Source organism: Onychomys torridus, chromosome 8, assembly GCF_903995425.1.
Source record: "Onychomys torridus chromosome 8, mOncTor1.1, whole genome shotgun sequence".
In the NCBI taxonomy this organism is placed as follows: domain Eukaryota; kingdom Metazoa; phylum Chordata; class Mammalia; order Rodentia; family Cricetidae; genus Onychomys; species Onychomys torridus.
In genome coordinates, this window is record NC_050450.1 from 42,638,389 (window position 1) to 42,655,130 (window position 16,742).

The following is a 16,742-nucleotide window of genomic DNA, read 5'->3' on the forward strand; positions in this document are numbered from 1 at the left end:
CTTTTCCTCAACTTCCACCCTAAGATAAACACTGTTGACATTGTTTATTGTTGCTGAATTTTACAATGTATAAAAATAGAAATTGATTTGTACTCTGTCAGTGTGCAGCATGCAGTTAATATAGCCTGAATGTGGATGCATACTAATAGATCTCATTTTAATAGTGATATAGCATTCAATTTTATAATTTATGGTTTATAATATTTTACTGTTATAAACCAGTGCTGAAATAAAAATAAATTTTTTGACCTGTGTAGAATAAATTCTACTCCTAGAAGTAGAATGTTTGATTAAAGGATATGCACATTAAATTATACACATAATTTTGTTAACACTAAATACTGTCTGGAAATTGCAGTCTGAACTCCCATAAGCACAAGAAGCCATCATCTATTAGCCAAACGAGTAGCAGACTTTCAGAATTCTTGCTCCTGAGTTGGCATGATTTTTTTTCTTTAAATTCCTTAACAAGTTAAATCTAACTTTTTCTAAATGTATTGACCATTTTTCTTTTTCTGAAAATTATTTGAGTTCTTAATTTTTTGTTTATTTTGAGGGAGGGCTTTACTTTTTTGTTTTTTTTGTTTTTGTTTTTTCAAGACAGGGTTTCTCTGTGTAGTTTTGGTGCCTGTCCTAAATCTCGCTCTGTAGACCAGGCTGGCCTCAAACTCACAGAGATCTGCCTCTCGAGTGGTGAGATTAAAGGTGTGTGTCACCACCGCCCAGCAGGGCTTTACTTTGTAGCTTAGCTAAACTTCAAACTTGTGACTCTCTTACCTCAGTCTCCCTACTGCAGAGTTACAGATTGTTGCTACCATGCTTTGAATAATTTGTGGTATGATGTATTTTAAAGAAATTTCCACTACTTATAGCATGTATTATAGAAATATTTTGGTTAAAAGCTCACACAGACTATTATTACTAATAAATTATATTTCTTGCACATCTGGCCCTAGATAAATGACAGATCAGTTGTGGTGCTTTCTGGTGTTTGTGCTTTGGTTTCCTTTGCATTTAGAAGCTTCTTTTCCCTTGAGTCTGTGGTGCTACTGTTAGTGACATTTTCCAAGTGTTGTTATCTTCAGCTCTTTCCCCTTTTCATTTTGGCCAGAGTGAGCCTTTAAGTGCTGAGATGGATTATAGTACAGAAGTGATCATTACCTGTAAGATTCATATTTTGGATACATAGAAAGCCTGAACTGAGTTTTCTTTTCTTTATTTCAGGATTGAATCCAGTGACCTTCCTCTTCTGGCTGCTGTAGCAAGCACCCATTCTCCATATGTTGCTCAGATACTCCTTTAACATGCCTAGAGGTTAACTGCAGTTTAAAGTTGAATAGAAACCAAGGAGGCAAGCACAGTGTGTCTCTGTGGAGTTGTTGCTTTTCTGTTTTTTGTGTTAGTTTTCTCCATTAGGCTCCTGTGTGAATGTGTCATCTCTATCATGCTGTGTCATATCATAGTCTGCACAGACTGGATGGCTTTTTATTTTTAACTGGACATCGGGGTAGCAGTAGATTTCATCCAAGTGAAATTAATAAATAATTGGGGTGGCGGGGGGAGGCAAGTAGCATTTGTAAAAGTCAAAGTGTAGCTAGAAATTTCTCTCCAGGAATTTCATGCAAACTCTAAAATGTCACAACTCATGAATAGCAATAGATATCTCATGATCAAATATCAGAAATCTTCATTTCACTAATTTTTAATTTGTATTTCTATGATACAGGATTCTATAAGACCTTGATTTATTTGTTGTTTTGCAGTTCAGGTCAACTAATTTCTAGTTTATTTAAGTATTTTAAACAACTTGTTAATTATAAGAAACTCACAATGAGTGAAGATGTCATGTTGCCCATCCAAGTGTACATATGTATCTATTTTTTTAAAACAGGGATAGAAATACAATATTGATAAACATGCCTTTTTAAAAAATATTTTTTCATCTAGTATTGTATGTAATGTTGAAATACTACCTTCTGATGATTTTCTGTTTCACACACTCTAAAATATATTTAAAGCCAATCTTTTTGAGGCTAAAGGTTGTAGATTCCCTAATAATACTACTTTATACCATTTGTTTTATAAGAATGAGCTAATTCTTATTTGATATTTACATATTAATTTAATAAATAAAATGAAGATTAAAAAGTGCACCAAAGCAACCACAGAAATAATACAATATTTTTAAAATGTGCTCAGGTGGCCACAAACTTTTATTTCAGTATCGACCATTGAACCCATATGAGCAGAATATTTGCTAATAATCCTCAATTTACACTAGTAGAAGTAATAACTTTAAAATTTTCTTTTCTCTAAGTGTTCCCTGTTTTCAAAAACTGATTGTTTTTCAAAGCTTTCCACTTAACCATTTGTTGTTGTCTTTGTATATAGTGTAGATTTTTGCTTGTAAGAAAGGCAAATAAGGAACCAAACTCTTGTAAGTAATGTAAATAAAAAGGTGGGTAGATAATGTTTTCAATATACTCTACTACCTCAGTTTACTTGAATAGCTTACTCTGCCTGTGTGGGCTAAGATACACATAATGCTAGAATTAAAGTTGGTTTCTGTTTTCCTTGACTAATTCTAAATTGTTTAGCTCAAAAACAAACAAAAAAACACAAAAAGAGCCCTACTCGCTTGTTCAGTTACTGAGTACATTTACTATAACACATCCATTCTTGCTATTTAAATTTTTCAGTAATTAATGAAAATTTTCTGTGGTTATTGTCTTCAGAATCTTGAATTTATAGTGTCTGGTTATAATTTTACCTTGCTCTTTATGTGTGTTCAGGAGAATTCCAACTAAAAAAGAATAAGTAGAATGTTTTAATGGAACATAAACCCAAAATTAGGGTGCCTGCAGTTGGCCCTTGTCCTGTCAGCTGGTTCCAGTTAGTACCTGGGTCTCCCATGGATGACTTGCTGCCAAAGAGTGTATAGATATGCTTGCTTTGGCATCCTTGTATCCCATTTGTTAGTGAGATTGTTCTCTATTCTGTTGAAATTCAGAGAGTAGATTTCTGTTAGAATTTAGAACCTGGAAAAGTTCATCTGTGGTCATTGTACATTATTTTTTGATTGTGGCTTAGAAGAATATGTAGCAGGTAGATAATGTTTTGGGATGTTTTCTTAATCATGGAACTTCTCATAGTTCTATTTGAAATCTCTCATTACCACTTAGTAATTCTAGTCTTTTTTAAGTGAATGGCTTGTGCACCTATTATTCTCAAAACTCAGCTTTGCTGGAAAGGAAAGGCCTATAGTTTCTTAAAGACTCACTAGTCCTTATAGGATTTCTGAGTTTGTAATACCTTTATCATCATATTCTTTACTTATTCAAAGCCCAAGCAATGAGCTGTTACTTCTTTACAGTGTGGCTGTGATAAATGTGAAAAGAGTTTTGGCCTGTTTAAAATAATTTTTTCAACTACTTAATGGTACAAATATATGTTACATATTAAAAACACCTGTTCATTGTAATGGGAAATTAAAAAGGGATCTTTTATATTATAGGATTAAAACTAATTTTCCATATATGTAAACTAATTGATTTTAAATATCTTGGCATTTATTAATATGTCTTAACTTTGAATTTGAAAATATTAAGTGCAATAAACATACTAGTACAGATTTCATTTTGTTGCAATTGGCACACAATGCAGATGATCACTAAAAACAATTTGCATAATGCCTGTGTCTGGTAGCTGTCTTATGAGAATGTTCTGCTTTCTCTTAAGTTATTTAGATGATGAATATACAAAATGTACATACTTGTTTGTTCTGAATACATTTCTCAAATGTATACCTGTATTATAATAACCTCCCAGTTCTAGGGGAAATTTGTGCAATAAACACACATGTCAATTTGATGGGTAATGTTTGTGTTTCTTTCATATGTTAGTGAGGTATATGTGACATTTTTTGACTCTGATATCAGACAACCTAGATTTGTGCCCCAGCTTTAATACCTTTGAGCATATGACCTTTCTATATTGGTAGAATCTGTTAATACTTATTAGTTTGTGAGAGTCAAGTAAAATAATGATTACTAAGAATTTAGCTAGGCCAGACAGTAGTGGCACACACCTGTAATCCCAGCACTCAGGAGGCAGAGCCAGATGGATCTCTGTGAGTTCAAGGCCAGGTCTATAAAACAAGTTTCAGGACAGCCAGAGCTGTTATACAGAGAAACCCTGTCTCAAAAAAATAGAAAAATACCAAGACTCACTAACTTTTCGATTGCTACCTTTTACCATGTAATCTGAGTAGTTACCATAATGTTTGGGGAATTTTTATGTATGCACTTATTTGTAATTATAGTGCCCCAAATACACTGATATATTCATTCATAATACCCAACTTTACCCACAGTGATAAATTGAAATTTTAAATCCAAACCAAGAGACACCATGTAAACCTATTTAAGAACATTTTATTCAAAACAAATGACCATTAATTTTACAATTAAACTACAACTATTGGTATGGAGTCTGGCACTGCTTTGCTCCCTAATTTGGATGTAACTCTGAGCAAATGTGTCCTTTTGTGCATCATGTGGGATTCAGCACTTTATCCATCCTTGGTATCTGCTCTGCAGCAGTAATTTTACCTTGACTAGGTTTGTTGGGAAGCTGCTTCCTTAAGTTAGGTTGAATTGAGTTAAGCCTTGAGGCAGTACTAGCTAGGCGAGAAACCCATCTCACATATTAATGAACTGTATCGCTTTTACATTTAAACATAGAAGCATGCTGTTTTAAAGCAATGGAGAGTCAAACATTAGGAATGCAAGGATCAATTATTTATGAGCTGTTCCTAAAAACTTTCAGAAGTTATGTAACATTTCCAAGTAGCATGGAATATTGATTTTGCTAATTAGAAATTGAGTAAGATACAGAGGATTTAACCTGGTTATATAAAGTCATACAGTCTCCTGTAAAGTCTATCTTGTCTCTTAGACCAGAAAGTTCTCCCAGCTACTTGGGGTGTCAGATGGCAAACTATCCAAGTTTTTTTTTTTTAGCTGTGTAGAAGCGGGGCCTAGGCCAAGCCTGAGCTGAAGGCCAGTAAAGACTTAGAAGTTGCAGCTTATCAGGGATATGACCTTGTCCTGTCTACAAACCATTAGGCAAGCTTGGCTGTTAGTAATTTTCTATTCTAAACTTTTAGGGGATAGCTAGACTAGCTGAGTTTGAGTTAGGGTAACTAGTTTAGGATGCTGCCAGCAGGGGTCTATTGTTTTCTGTTTGTGATTGGACCTAAGTTGACTCAAGATACTTTTATTTTTAAGATAAACCATCAGGAGCTGGAGAGATGGTTAAGAACACTTGTCCTAAGTTCTAGTCCCAACATCCACGTGGTGGTTCCCAAACATCTATACTTCCAATTCTAGGGAATCATTTGTCTTCTTCCAGCCTCCAGGGGCACCAAATATACATACATGTAGGCACAACATTCATACACATAAATAATACAAATTTAAAATAAACCAAATTTTATTTCTTGTTTTTTTTAATAAGAATTTTTAATTACATCAAAACTATCCAAATTATTCAAACTTTAACTTGCATTTTAGAGAAATCATTTTCTAGAAGAAATAGAAACGGTAGCAATGTTTGGATTGTACTGGCAACTCACTAAATGATTCACATGATTTAACTCATAATCTTGAGAACCCTGAAAGCCCACTATTTCCATAGAGATGTTGTTCAGAGATACATTAAATAGCTTTGGGACTGAGTTCATAACAGTAAAAAAAATGCTTGCCCTAGGTTGGATCCTCAACACTGGGAAACAACTTTCTTTCCTAACTAAAACTTAAATTCAGGTCTAATTGTCTGCAAAGTTCAAGTTTATAATGATCAAGCTCTTGGGTTTTTTTCCCCTTTTTCAAACTATTATGATGAATATTAATCTTCGGGGGAAGCGAAGCATATGATTTGAGACTGACCTTTGGAATCTAGTTTATATACACAAAAATGATGCAGGTCACTTGCAACACAGTCCTAGCTACTTTCTATTCCATGATAAAACAGTGAGCAAAGCAACCTGTGGAGGAAAGGGTTTGCTTTCCTCTCATAGGGAAGCCAAGGCAGGAAGTCACACAAAGACTATGAAGGAACACTATTTACTAACTTGTTGGGTTTGATTGCTTACAGAACCCAGGAGTGGCACCACCCACAGTGGGCTGAGTGCTCCATCTCAATCATTAATCAAGGAAATGCTCCCCCCAAACAGACTTGCCCACACTCCAATCTGATGGAGGCATTTTCTCAATTGAGGTTCCCTTAACTTATGTCAGCTGACAGGAAAATTAACCAGCACAAGTACCGTATAACGTTTTCTCAGTTTATTTCTGTAGTGACTGAGCCATCAGGGCTTTTGTGCCCAAACCTCAAAAAAGATGTGCTAATGGCATGATGTAAACTTCAAGTTTGGGCAAGCCCCAGGGTCCAACGGAAAATACAGCACTGTCATTACTCTGAAATGTTACAGCCTGAACTCTCCTGTTCTTTTTATTAGAGATTCTTACCTTGCCACAAGAAAAGTACTGTGAATCGTTATTGGAAAACATGTCTGTCTAATCATAAGACTCTTAAGTTCCCTAGTTAACTTACTCTGGAAAATACTATGATGTAGCTAGATGTGGTCAGAGCCCTCAACTTTTAAAATTCTACATAAATGAAATGCCAGAAGGAATGCCTTACAAGGAATAGTGTGACTAGTGTGGTTCACCTGTGCTCTGATAATGGTACTAAATAACTATCCCAAAATGATGGATTCTGGAATTCTGTCACTTAACCTTTACTGTTCAAACAGTCTGTGATGGCTAACACAGGTAATCTATTTGACAGAATCTGGAATCACCCAGGAGATAAATCTCTGGGCATGTCTGTGAGGGAGTTTCAAGATTGGGCTAATTAAGGTAGGGATGACCTACTCTTCGGTTTCATGGGCCTGGGGTACTTACTGAATAAAAGGCCAGCTGAGCAAGAGAATTCATAATGCCCTATTCCCTGATTGTGGACAAAGCGAACTTTACACCTCTGCCACCATGGCTCAGCAGGAAAAGGCACATGCTACCAAGATAATCTGGGTTTGGTCCCCAGGGCCCAGATGGTGGAAGAAAAACCACTCTCCTTTAAGATGTCTCCAGACCCCCACATGAGCACAGAGGCACACACACAAATTAAAAAAAAAAACAAACAACAACAAAGAGCAGCAGAAATGGCTCTGTGGTTTAAGAGCAAGCAGTGCACTTGGAGAGGGCCCAAATTCAGTTCCCAGCACTCTTGTTCAGCTGTTCGCAACCCCGTTAATTTCAGCTCAACCTGTGGGCCAAAATTAACCCTTTTATCGGAGTATTTTTTATCCCAACAGGAAGAGTTAAACTGATACTCAAGTCTTTGCAACTTTTCTTGCCAAAGGACAAGTAAACAAGCTGAAGCTATATTTTAGGAAGACACTAGAATGTAAAATTCAATGAAAAAGCACTCATTGGCTCTAGGCAACTTAAACCCAGCCACCTGAAGAAAACCAGAGTGGAAAGGCCTGCTCTGAACACAGGTTAGGTTAAAGCAGCTGCGCCTGGCCTGAGTTGGGCCCACCCATTCTTTAGTAGTCAAGGATGTTAGATCAGGATTGATGGAGGCACGTGGAAATAAAAGGCAGATTTACATCTACAGAAGCAGATTTGTCCTTTAATCAGAACAAGTGAAGAACAGCAGTTTCTCCACGGAAGTGGAGACTGCACACGTGGTACAGAGGGCTTGTGGGTTTTATAGGACGGAAAAAAGGAACAAGATGTAAGATTACATCTGCAGGTAGGTTCCCCAACAGTCTCAAAGTGGCAAATACCATGAGAGGTTGGTATGCTGACTTTATCAGAAGCTTCCAGGATCCTGATAGCCCACAGGTGTTATCTGTTAACTTTCCTATCTGGAGTTTTTCAGCCCACCTGAGGCTTTTAGGTCATAAGCCCTTTAAAGGAAGATCCTGAGCTACATCCAGCCACTGAGGCATCCACCATCAGGTCCAAGACATCCTGGTGCGTGGTAGGCCAGCAGGCTACCCCTTGAATTATTATCTCCAGTCTTGAAAACACTTTTGTGGGCAGCTTTCACTAGCGATTTCGTGGTTCGGTTTTGCTTTTCAAAATAGTGATGAGAGCGCGGGTACTGCCCCGAGATCCGTGGCTTGCTGAATGGGGGCCTCGACTTCCACGAGCCTTGAGAGCCCCGCCGCTTCCGGACTCGGGTGCTAAGGTGCACGTCCTGAGTGCCTTCCCCATACCTCAATCCCACCGGCTATTTTTCGAGAGGCCTTCATAGCACTTCCGGAACCCCAGCCGGGAAGCGAGGGGGGGATGCGGAAGCTACAATCCCGTGACCGACTCTCGCGATGAAAGCCTAGCCGCTCGTTCCCACCCACCTCCCTCCACCCCAACTCTTTACGTCACGGCTAGGCGGGCGTCAGCGTGCGCATTGTGCGCGTGCGCACTCGCCCTCCCTCGCCCCCGCGCAGGCGTCTTTCTGGCCAGTCGCGCGTGGGCTGAGGCCCTGGGCGGGCGTTGCGAAGACTTGTTTGCTTGAGTTTGGACCCTGCGACAGTTCTCAGTTCCCTCCCGGTGGGGCGGGAGCACACCGGGTCAGGCGAATGGGCAGCTAGACGCAGGCTGGGGAGCGTGGGGCTGCGGACATGAACTCGCCCGTGGACCCCGGCGCTCGCCAGGCGCTCAGGAAGAAGCCTCCGGAACGGACTCCTGAGGTAAGGCCGGGCACTGGCGCGTACCCCTCGGCCCCGACCTGGCCGTCGTCGCGCACCGGGTGGTGAGCGCCTTTCCTGCCGCTCCCTGCTGGAGACTTCCTTGTACCTCTGATAAGAAAGCACCGTTACCGGGCTTTGAATATGTGTGTGCTCCAGCGGGCTGAAAAACAAGCTAGGAATTGTAATGTGTAATAGACAGTTCAGACTATAGTCAGTGCGTGCTGTGCTCCCAGATACTGTACGTTTGCCCCCAAAAGACAGACTTCCAAAGTCCATAGCAGACTCTGCATCCAGCCAGGCGGTAAGCTCCTGACCGGTGAGTGCTGAGTTGTTCCCTAGGTGCTTTTTCATGTCGTCCATGGCAAGCTTCAGATTGTTAGATAAGTTTCCTTGGTTTGAAGACACGTCTGTAATCCGTGGTTATGTGTATTATACCAAAAGAAAAACCAAAAGCGTTGTCAATGGAATGGATCGTCTTGTTCAAGTTGCAGTAATTGAAATGCTTTAAGTCTTAGTCACGCGAATTTCAGATTTATAGTGCTTTGCATAAAAAGTCTCAAACTTTGGACTAACACCCTGAGACATGACATTATTAAAACCATACAGTTATGGTTTTAACTGTAATGCGCGATGTTTGTTGAGATTATGATCTTTGCATGGGAACAAGGCGACTTTTTAAAATTAACTTCCAGGGGCTACTAATAATCCCATGAATCAGTTTTTCTGTGGTGCTGATGATTATTGCAGTGTGTACTCTAAGTTTTATTTGTAGATATTATTTCGGTAAGGAGGGAAAACCCTAAGTAATTCTGTCTCTTCTGAATTACTTAGTTTGAAATGGGAGTATTTTAAGCAGAGGAAATTTTCTGGGCTGTTTAAGTTATGCTTGGTCATGTGTGCTGCGTTGAGGACTTTTATCTGGTTTTACTGGAATAGCAACATTGTTAAAAGGAAAGTTAACCGCTTAGATTCATTGGCTGTATTTTTGAATGAGTGTAGAATTTGGGTTACTAGTAAGAAATTAACAAGAATGCTAGTGATGGTTTATTTTGATAAAGAATTTGATGAAATTCTCACAAACTCATTTCTACAGAAGATTCTTTTAGTGGACTCTTGTTTTGTTTTGTTTTTTCGAGACAGGGTTTCTCTGTGTTGTTTTGGTGCCTGTCCTGGAACTCTGTAGTCCAAGCTGGCCACGAACTCACAGAAATCCGCCTGGCAGAGGACTCTTAAGGGTCTGTTATAAATATATTTGGTAATTATTCATTGTCAACCTGTTGAAGGTTCTATTCTGTACATTAGGAAGTTCTGATAAACAAAATAGACAAGTCCTTATAGTTCTTACCTTCTGATGGCATAAGGAGATAAGAAGGTAGGTTATCCATATGTAATATCCTATCTAGTAATGGCTATTTCAAGTAACAGGATAAGGAGAATTGTGAAAAGGGAGGCTAAGCTAGATTATAGCTTAAATGAAGAAGTTCCTATTATCCTAGGTAACATGACTTTGTTGTTGTCTTTGAGAAAAACTCAGTATCCTTGAATCGCTCACAGTAACCTGGAGCTTTATCATGAACCCATCAGCACGTTGCTTGTATAAAGATGGTAGTGAACTGGTCCATCATAACTGGTTTGGGGATTTGAATTGACTTGACTTGATGAACATTCTACTGATGCAGAAGAATGGAATTGTGTGTGGAGTTTTATGAAGAGAACGCTTTTGCAAGCAGAGGAAATAGTCATTGCAAAAGACTGTGATGAGAATGTTCTCTTCACGTATTCCGGGAATAACAAGGAACTCTTGAGTAGTGGAGAATGAGCTAGAGTAGGTAGGAAGTCAGAGATGGTGCTGTAGGCTAGGACACAACATGTAGGACCTTTTAAACTGATGATGATGATTGGTGATGCCGATGACAGTGATGTCGACTTTTATTTTCAGTGAAATGAGTGAGTTATTATCTAAAGGTTTTGAAACAGGAATGAAACTAGTTAGATTTTTAAAAAGACTCTTACTCTTGGCTGTTGTGTAGCGAGTGTATAGACTAGGTGGGAACAAGGGTAAGAGTAGGAAGTTAGAAGCTATTGCGTAAATGAGGTAAGAGATGATAGCTCAGACGAAAGCAACAGTGATGGAGGTTCTAAATAGCCATCAACTTGTGGAAATATTTTGATGTCTATCCAGGAGCGTTTGTTAATAACACATTAGGTATAGACTGAGGGAAAGAGAAGAGCTGAACGTGCTTATGCAGTTTTTGTGTGAATAATTATGGAGTGTTGCAGTTGTTACCAAAGACAAGTTGAGCAGTCAGAGATGTCCTGGGATGTATGTAGTGCAGTGGTACAATGCATACTTAGTGTCCATGGGATCCTGGGCTTAATCCTTAGCACCACAAAACAAAAGTACAGAAGATTTACTGTAGTTAGTTTGGTGAGGGAGAAGATCAGAAATTATGTTTTGAATATGTCTAGTTTGAAAAGAACGTTAGAAATGTTGGAGTAAAGAGTTAAAATTTATGGTCATGGGGTTGTAGACATTATTTTCAGTTGGGAGAATGTATGAAATTACCAATATAGAGAGTATACATAGAGAATAGAAGAGGTGTCACACATCAGGATCCTAGCTTGGGACTCTGAGGAGGAAGATTGACATTGGTTCCAGGCCTGCCTGGTATGGGTATGGGTGAGGGTGGGATGTGTGTTATAGTTCTTCTCACACACACACACACGCACACACACGCACACACACAGAGAGAGAGAGAGAGATTGAGAGATGTGTGTGGTGTGCCTTGTCTTAGAAAAATGACAGAATATATAGGTTAAGAGACAGGGGAGCTAGAGAGATGGCTCAGCGGTTAAGAGCACTGGCTGCTCTTCCAGAGGTCCTGAGTTCAATTCCCAGCAACCACACGGTGGCTCACAACCATCTATAATGGGATCTAATGTCCTCTTCTGTCATACATACAAATAGAACATTCACATACATAAAATACTGTTGCTGGAGTTTTATCCAGTCCTGCCTGGCCCACGGTCAGATCAAATCTCTCTCACATGCCAGTCCCGCAACCACTTAGACCCAACCAAGTAAACACACAGAGACTTATATTGCTTACAAACTGTATGGCCACAACAGGCTTCTTGTTATCTAGTTCTTATATTTTAAATTAACCCATTTCTATTAGTCTATAAGTTGCCATGTGGCTTGTGGCTTACTGGTACCTTACATCTTGCTTGTCATGGCAGTGGCTGGCAGTATCTCTCTTCCCCAGCCTTCACTTCCCAGAATTCTCCTCTCTTTGTCCCGCCTATACTTCCTGCCTGGCTACTGGCCAATCGGGGTTTTATTTATTAACCAATCAGAGCAACACATTTAACATAAAGAACATCCCACAGCAAAATACATAAATCTTTTTTTTTTTTTTTTTAAAGACAGAAACAGAGTGTAATAGTGTCATGGGAGTCAAGTTAATAAAAATGCATGGGACAGGACTGTAGCTTAGTTTCACATATGAAAACTTGGACTCAATTCTTAGGATAGAATTGGGGGAATTTTATTTTTAAAAGTTAGGCATGATGACACGTGCCTGGAATACCAGCATTTGGGAAGTGGAGGCAAGAAAATTAAGAGTACCAATCCAGTCTGGACTACATAAAACCCCTTCTCCAAAATAAAGTTATAATAGAAGAGAATAAAATTCATTCATTAAACTTAGTTTCCTTTTCCTTGAATGTGTACTGAGTACACTGTTGGTTAAGCGGCAGTGTGCTTGTGGCTGGTTGCTGCAGGAGAGCGCTGGATGTATTGGTGACGGAAGAGTCATGAGCCATGGTTACCTTTCTAGAGCTTTATTGGGAGAAAAGTGGGGGAGAGAGAGGGAAGGGAGAGAGAAGGACCCCACGGAGCAGGGAGAATACAGAAGGAGAGAGTGCGGGAAAGAGAGGGCACAGAGGGCACACCCGCTTTTTAGGCTGGGACGCCAGTGCAGACTAGTGATGTAATTAAGGACATAATCCCTACATACACAGCATTGTGAAAATCCACAAATGGCTTGAATTTGGAACAACCTCCCCTTACCCCCCAACACACACATGGGCTCCTGTATTTCAGTACTTTGTCCCCAGCTCATGGCAGTGTTCTTGTGGAACCTTTGGAGCAGGGACATGACTGGCAGAAGTAGATCACTGGAGATAGGTCTTTCAGCCTTGTAGTCCAGCCCTACTTCTAGCCCAAGTGTTTTTGATGATCCTTCTTGATCATCCAACAACTGAGGACTCTGCTTCACTCTCCTGCCCCCTTTACTACCAACACAGATTGGCCCACTTTTGCCATCATTCAATCCCTGCCATGATGGGCTGATAGCCCCTAAAAGTGAAAAACAGATTAAGTCTTTCTCCCTTAAGATGTTTCTGGCAGGTAGAGAGTCCACAGTCAATACAGTGGTATGCTTGGTTTTGAGACAGGGTCTCACTATGTAGCCTAGGCTGTGCCCTAAATCATTATCTTCTTGCCTCAGCTTCTGAAGTTCTAGGATTACAAGTATGTGCCACCATGCCAAGTTCAAAGTCAGTGTTTTTATAACTTTGTAATAGATCCTAGTGAACTAGACTCTTGAGTGATAGACTGTGACTTACACAGTTCTCTACTTCTCTAGCTATTTGTTCTACTTTATGGATCCAGATTTCACAACATAGTCTTTCCTTTGGGTTTTCCACTTCTAAAGGATTTTTTAGGGGAAAATGTGGGCTTAAAAACTGGTCTTGGTAAGTAAAAGTGTTCTAAAACCACAAAAGCTATTAAAGAGAGGTGGCCTCAAACTGGGGTGCTGTTCAGTTGTGAACACCTAACTAGTATGTGTGGGACCTGGATTTAATATCCAGCACAGCCAAAGACGGTTAGATACACATGCCTGTAGTTCTAATATTCAGGGAAGCTGAGACTGGTAGATTACTTGACCATACAAGTTTAAGTTTGACCCAGACAATGTAGTTGAGATCACAACTCAAAAAGAAAAAAGGAAAAAAAAAATACACTCAGGCTCACTTTTTATTAATAAATACTGTGCCAATCTTTCACTTCTTAAATTAGAACCTTCTGAACTAGCATATAGGTGTCAGTGTTTAGACATAGCCCAATTAATAATTCAGATGCATACACAGTGGTTTGGAGTACTGTTCATCATACCACATTCTCTGTCTCTACGGAATTATGTGGTGTAATATCAGCCTTGGAGTTTGGGGGTTTCATTTGGTGATGGGGTCTAACTATGTAGTCCAGGCTGACTTCAACCTTTCTGTATAGTCCATACTGACCTCGAGCCTGCTGATCCTCCTGCCTTAGCCTCCCAAGTGTGCTGGATTTACAGGCTAGCGCTGTCATGAAACCACCCTTGCAAGCTCTGGAATTTTTATTTAGATGATCCCATTTCAAATGTTACCTAATTTTTTTTGTGTATGTGAACTTTTCCTGAGAGAAATAAGTGTCTGCTCACTCCAATAGGATACCAACAATAGGATAGAATAACAGTCTTACACAAGTATAGGCCTACTAACACATAGGTGACCCCCCCCAAAAAAATAAAAACAAACAAACCAGCTGCCATCACTATAAAGTTTCATTGCAGTGTTGTTGATGAACTTTCTCTTAAGTCCCTCACCCTTCTTGAGTTAAACTTGCACCTTTATATTCTCAGCAGGTGTGTCTAGCCACAGCCCATGCTTACTGTGACTGGCTGAGAATACAGTCCAACACAAAAATCAAAGACTTCCTTCAAATATGATCCCCTCCCTGACTTTTTTTTAACTCAATTGTGTGGTTCTTGAGTGTGAACTTTGTAGATGATAACATCTTCTTACAATGTTTGAGTGCTTAGCCACACCTTCCGTACCATTTGCTGCTAGAGCAGAATTACATACAGCTAGGGTAGATGGCATGGCTGAAATCTCAGGTGAAGGTCTAATAACTCTTCCTAGCCCCTCCTTCCCTGAGGAACTTTGACAGGTCTGATCTTGAGGGCCTTTTGCAGGTGATTACTGTTGTGACTAAGATGGCTGTGCACATAGAACTGTGTTCTTAAAGTATTTGAGTGATTCTAGGAAAGCTACCTAACTTTTTAAAATCTAAATACTTGGGAGGCATTTTTATGTGGACTAAATGAAATGAGGTAATGTAAAATATTTATCAACTTGCTTACAAGTGACAATAAATGGTAGTCAGGTATTGGTTTGTTATTTCTTCTGTCTGGAAAGAAATTTATCCTTTGATGTTCCATTGAAATCTTGTCACTGGTGCTCTTCTGTAGTATCCTTTTTTTATTTTTCAGCTCTGTGTTTCTGATACTTTGAATCTTCTTCGAGCCTGATGTTCTAATACTGTGTTCTAATTGCTAGTATGTCTATGGCTTTGAAGCCCTTGAGGGCAGTGCCTGTGTTCTGGTGTTCTTGTTTTCTAGTTTATCATGCTTTATAATTCTTGCAGTAGTGATGTCTTATCAGTTTGATGTTGGATATGCTGAGATAAAAAGACTTAGGTTTGACAAACCTGCAAATTTTCCTATAAGTTGATTAAGGGCTAGAGAGATGACTCCTGATTAAGAGCCCTTGCTGTTCTTCCAAGGGATCTGTGTCATTTTCCCAGCACCCTTATCAAGTAGCTCACAGTCACCTGGAACTGAGTCTCCAGGGGATCCAATGCTCTCTTAATGGCTTCCTTAGGCACCTTAACACACATGGCATATACATAAATAAAATATTCTTATAAGATGAATAACATATAGCTATTATAAACAAAATGAAATAGATTGTAAAATATCTGGCCGTTCTTGGAAGACAATAGAGGAAACTTGGTTATATTTTAGAATAGAAATTCCTTTTCTGTGTGGCTTTAAAACAGTTTTCAGGAAACGTCACAGTGTGTTATAGATAAATGGCAGTTTTAACTTGATATTTTTTCACCAAAGAATTCACCAAGAGGCCATTAGGAGGCCAGTTGCTATGAGTTCAAGCCCAGCCTTGGGCAACAGTGAGATCCTAACTCAAAAGTAGAGAGGGGAAAATTTTGTTGGACAGAATTTCATGCTTATATGGTGGTAGTACAATTCTACCTCAAATCAAAGGGGAAAAAAAGAAAAGAAACTTTTTAAGATCTTGCTTGCTTTTGTTACAAAAGAGGGGCTGAGGATTGGAAACATGAAATATTTAGCTTTTTTTTTTTTAATCATTAATTCTTAACCTGCTTCAGATTTAGAACATAGTCTTTGATTGTAAGCCTGCAGTGTAAATGTTTTTTTCTTAACGGGCAAAAGAGTATCATTGTACTTGAGTCCCTTTTGAGTGAGTACACCCTAAGGGCGGCAGAACAAAGACCTGCTGTGTGCTTTCCCAGCCAGTGTACATTCAGAGGGTTCCTCGGAGAGAGAAAATGTATTTATGCTTCTGGGCCCTTGGACCTTCATTTGTAAGTCCAACTAGATACAAAGGAATGTCAGCTCTAGATGAGATCTTTATTAAAGAAAAGCGGGGGGCTGGAGAAATGGCTCATCCTCTAAGAGCACTTGTTGCTCTTCAGAGACGTGTTCAATCCCACACCCACGTGGTGGTTCATAACCATAACCTTGTAGCTCTTGTTCCAGGGATTCATGACCTCTAACGATCTCTTTAGGTACCAGGCACACGGGTGCACAAGCATAAATTTAGGCAAAACACCCATACACAAAACTGAAAAAGAAAAGCTGTGGCTAACTGGGAGTTTGGGCCATGTGATTTTGTTTTTGAGATGTTTGGGAACTTATTCAGATTTTCCCAGAATGAAGAGCAACAGCATGATGAGTTTCGTGACATTACAGAGTCTTTGGAAGGGATGGAGTGAAATGTGAGCTCTGTAAACCATTCATCATTAGACAAGTCTGGTTGGAGGGGGATGTGGCTGTACATAAAACAGAATGGTGACTTCTGGCATGGCAGTGCAAGCTGCCATTATTGCTAC

General features: G+C 39.4%; 2 protein-coding genes across 14 annotated transcripts in view; both read left to right on the plus strand.

Annotated features, from left to right (window-relative positions):
• Positions 1-3,870, plus strand: part of Fnip1 (folliculin interacting protein 1) — an 86,374-nt gene extending 82,504 nt beyond the window's left edge. For both annotated transcript variants that reach the window (XM_036195131.1, XM_036195132.1), the window contains one exon: positions 1,225-3,870. In XM_036195131.1, coding sequence (XP_036051024.1) covers positions 1,225-1,303 — 79 coding nt within the window. In that variant the 3' untranslated portion in view covers positions 1,304-3,870. The remainder of the gene's footprint in view (positions 1-1,224) is intronic.
• Positions 3,871-8,491: 4,621 nt separating this feature from the next.
• Rapgef6 (Rap guanine nucleotide exchange factor 6) overlaps positions 8,492-16,742 on the plus strand; it is a 180,525-nt gene continuing 172,274 nt past the window's right edge. For 9 of the 12 annotated variants that reach the window (XM_036195112.1, XM_036195122.1, XM_036195128.1 and 6 more), the window contains exon 1: positions 8,528-8,764. In XM_036195112.1, the coding sequence (XP_036051005.1) occupies positions 8,696-8,764 (69 nt within the window). In that variant the 5' untranslated portion in view covers positions 8,528-8,695. Of the gene's footprint in view, positions 8,765-16,742 lie in introns of all 12 variants that reach the window. The other 3 variants (XM_036195123.1, XM_036195118.1, XM_036195119.1) reach the window with 1 other exon arrangement.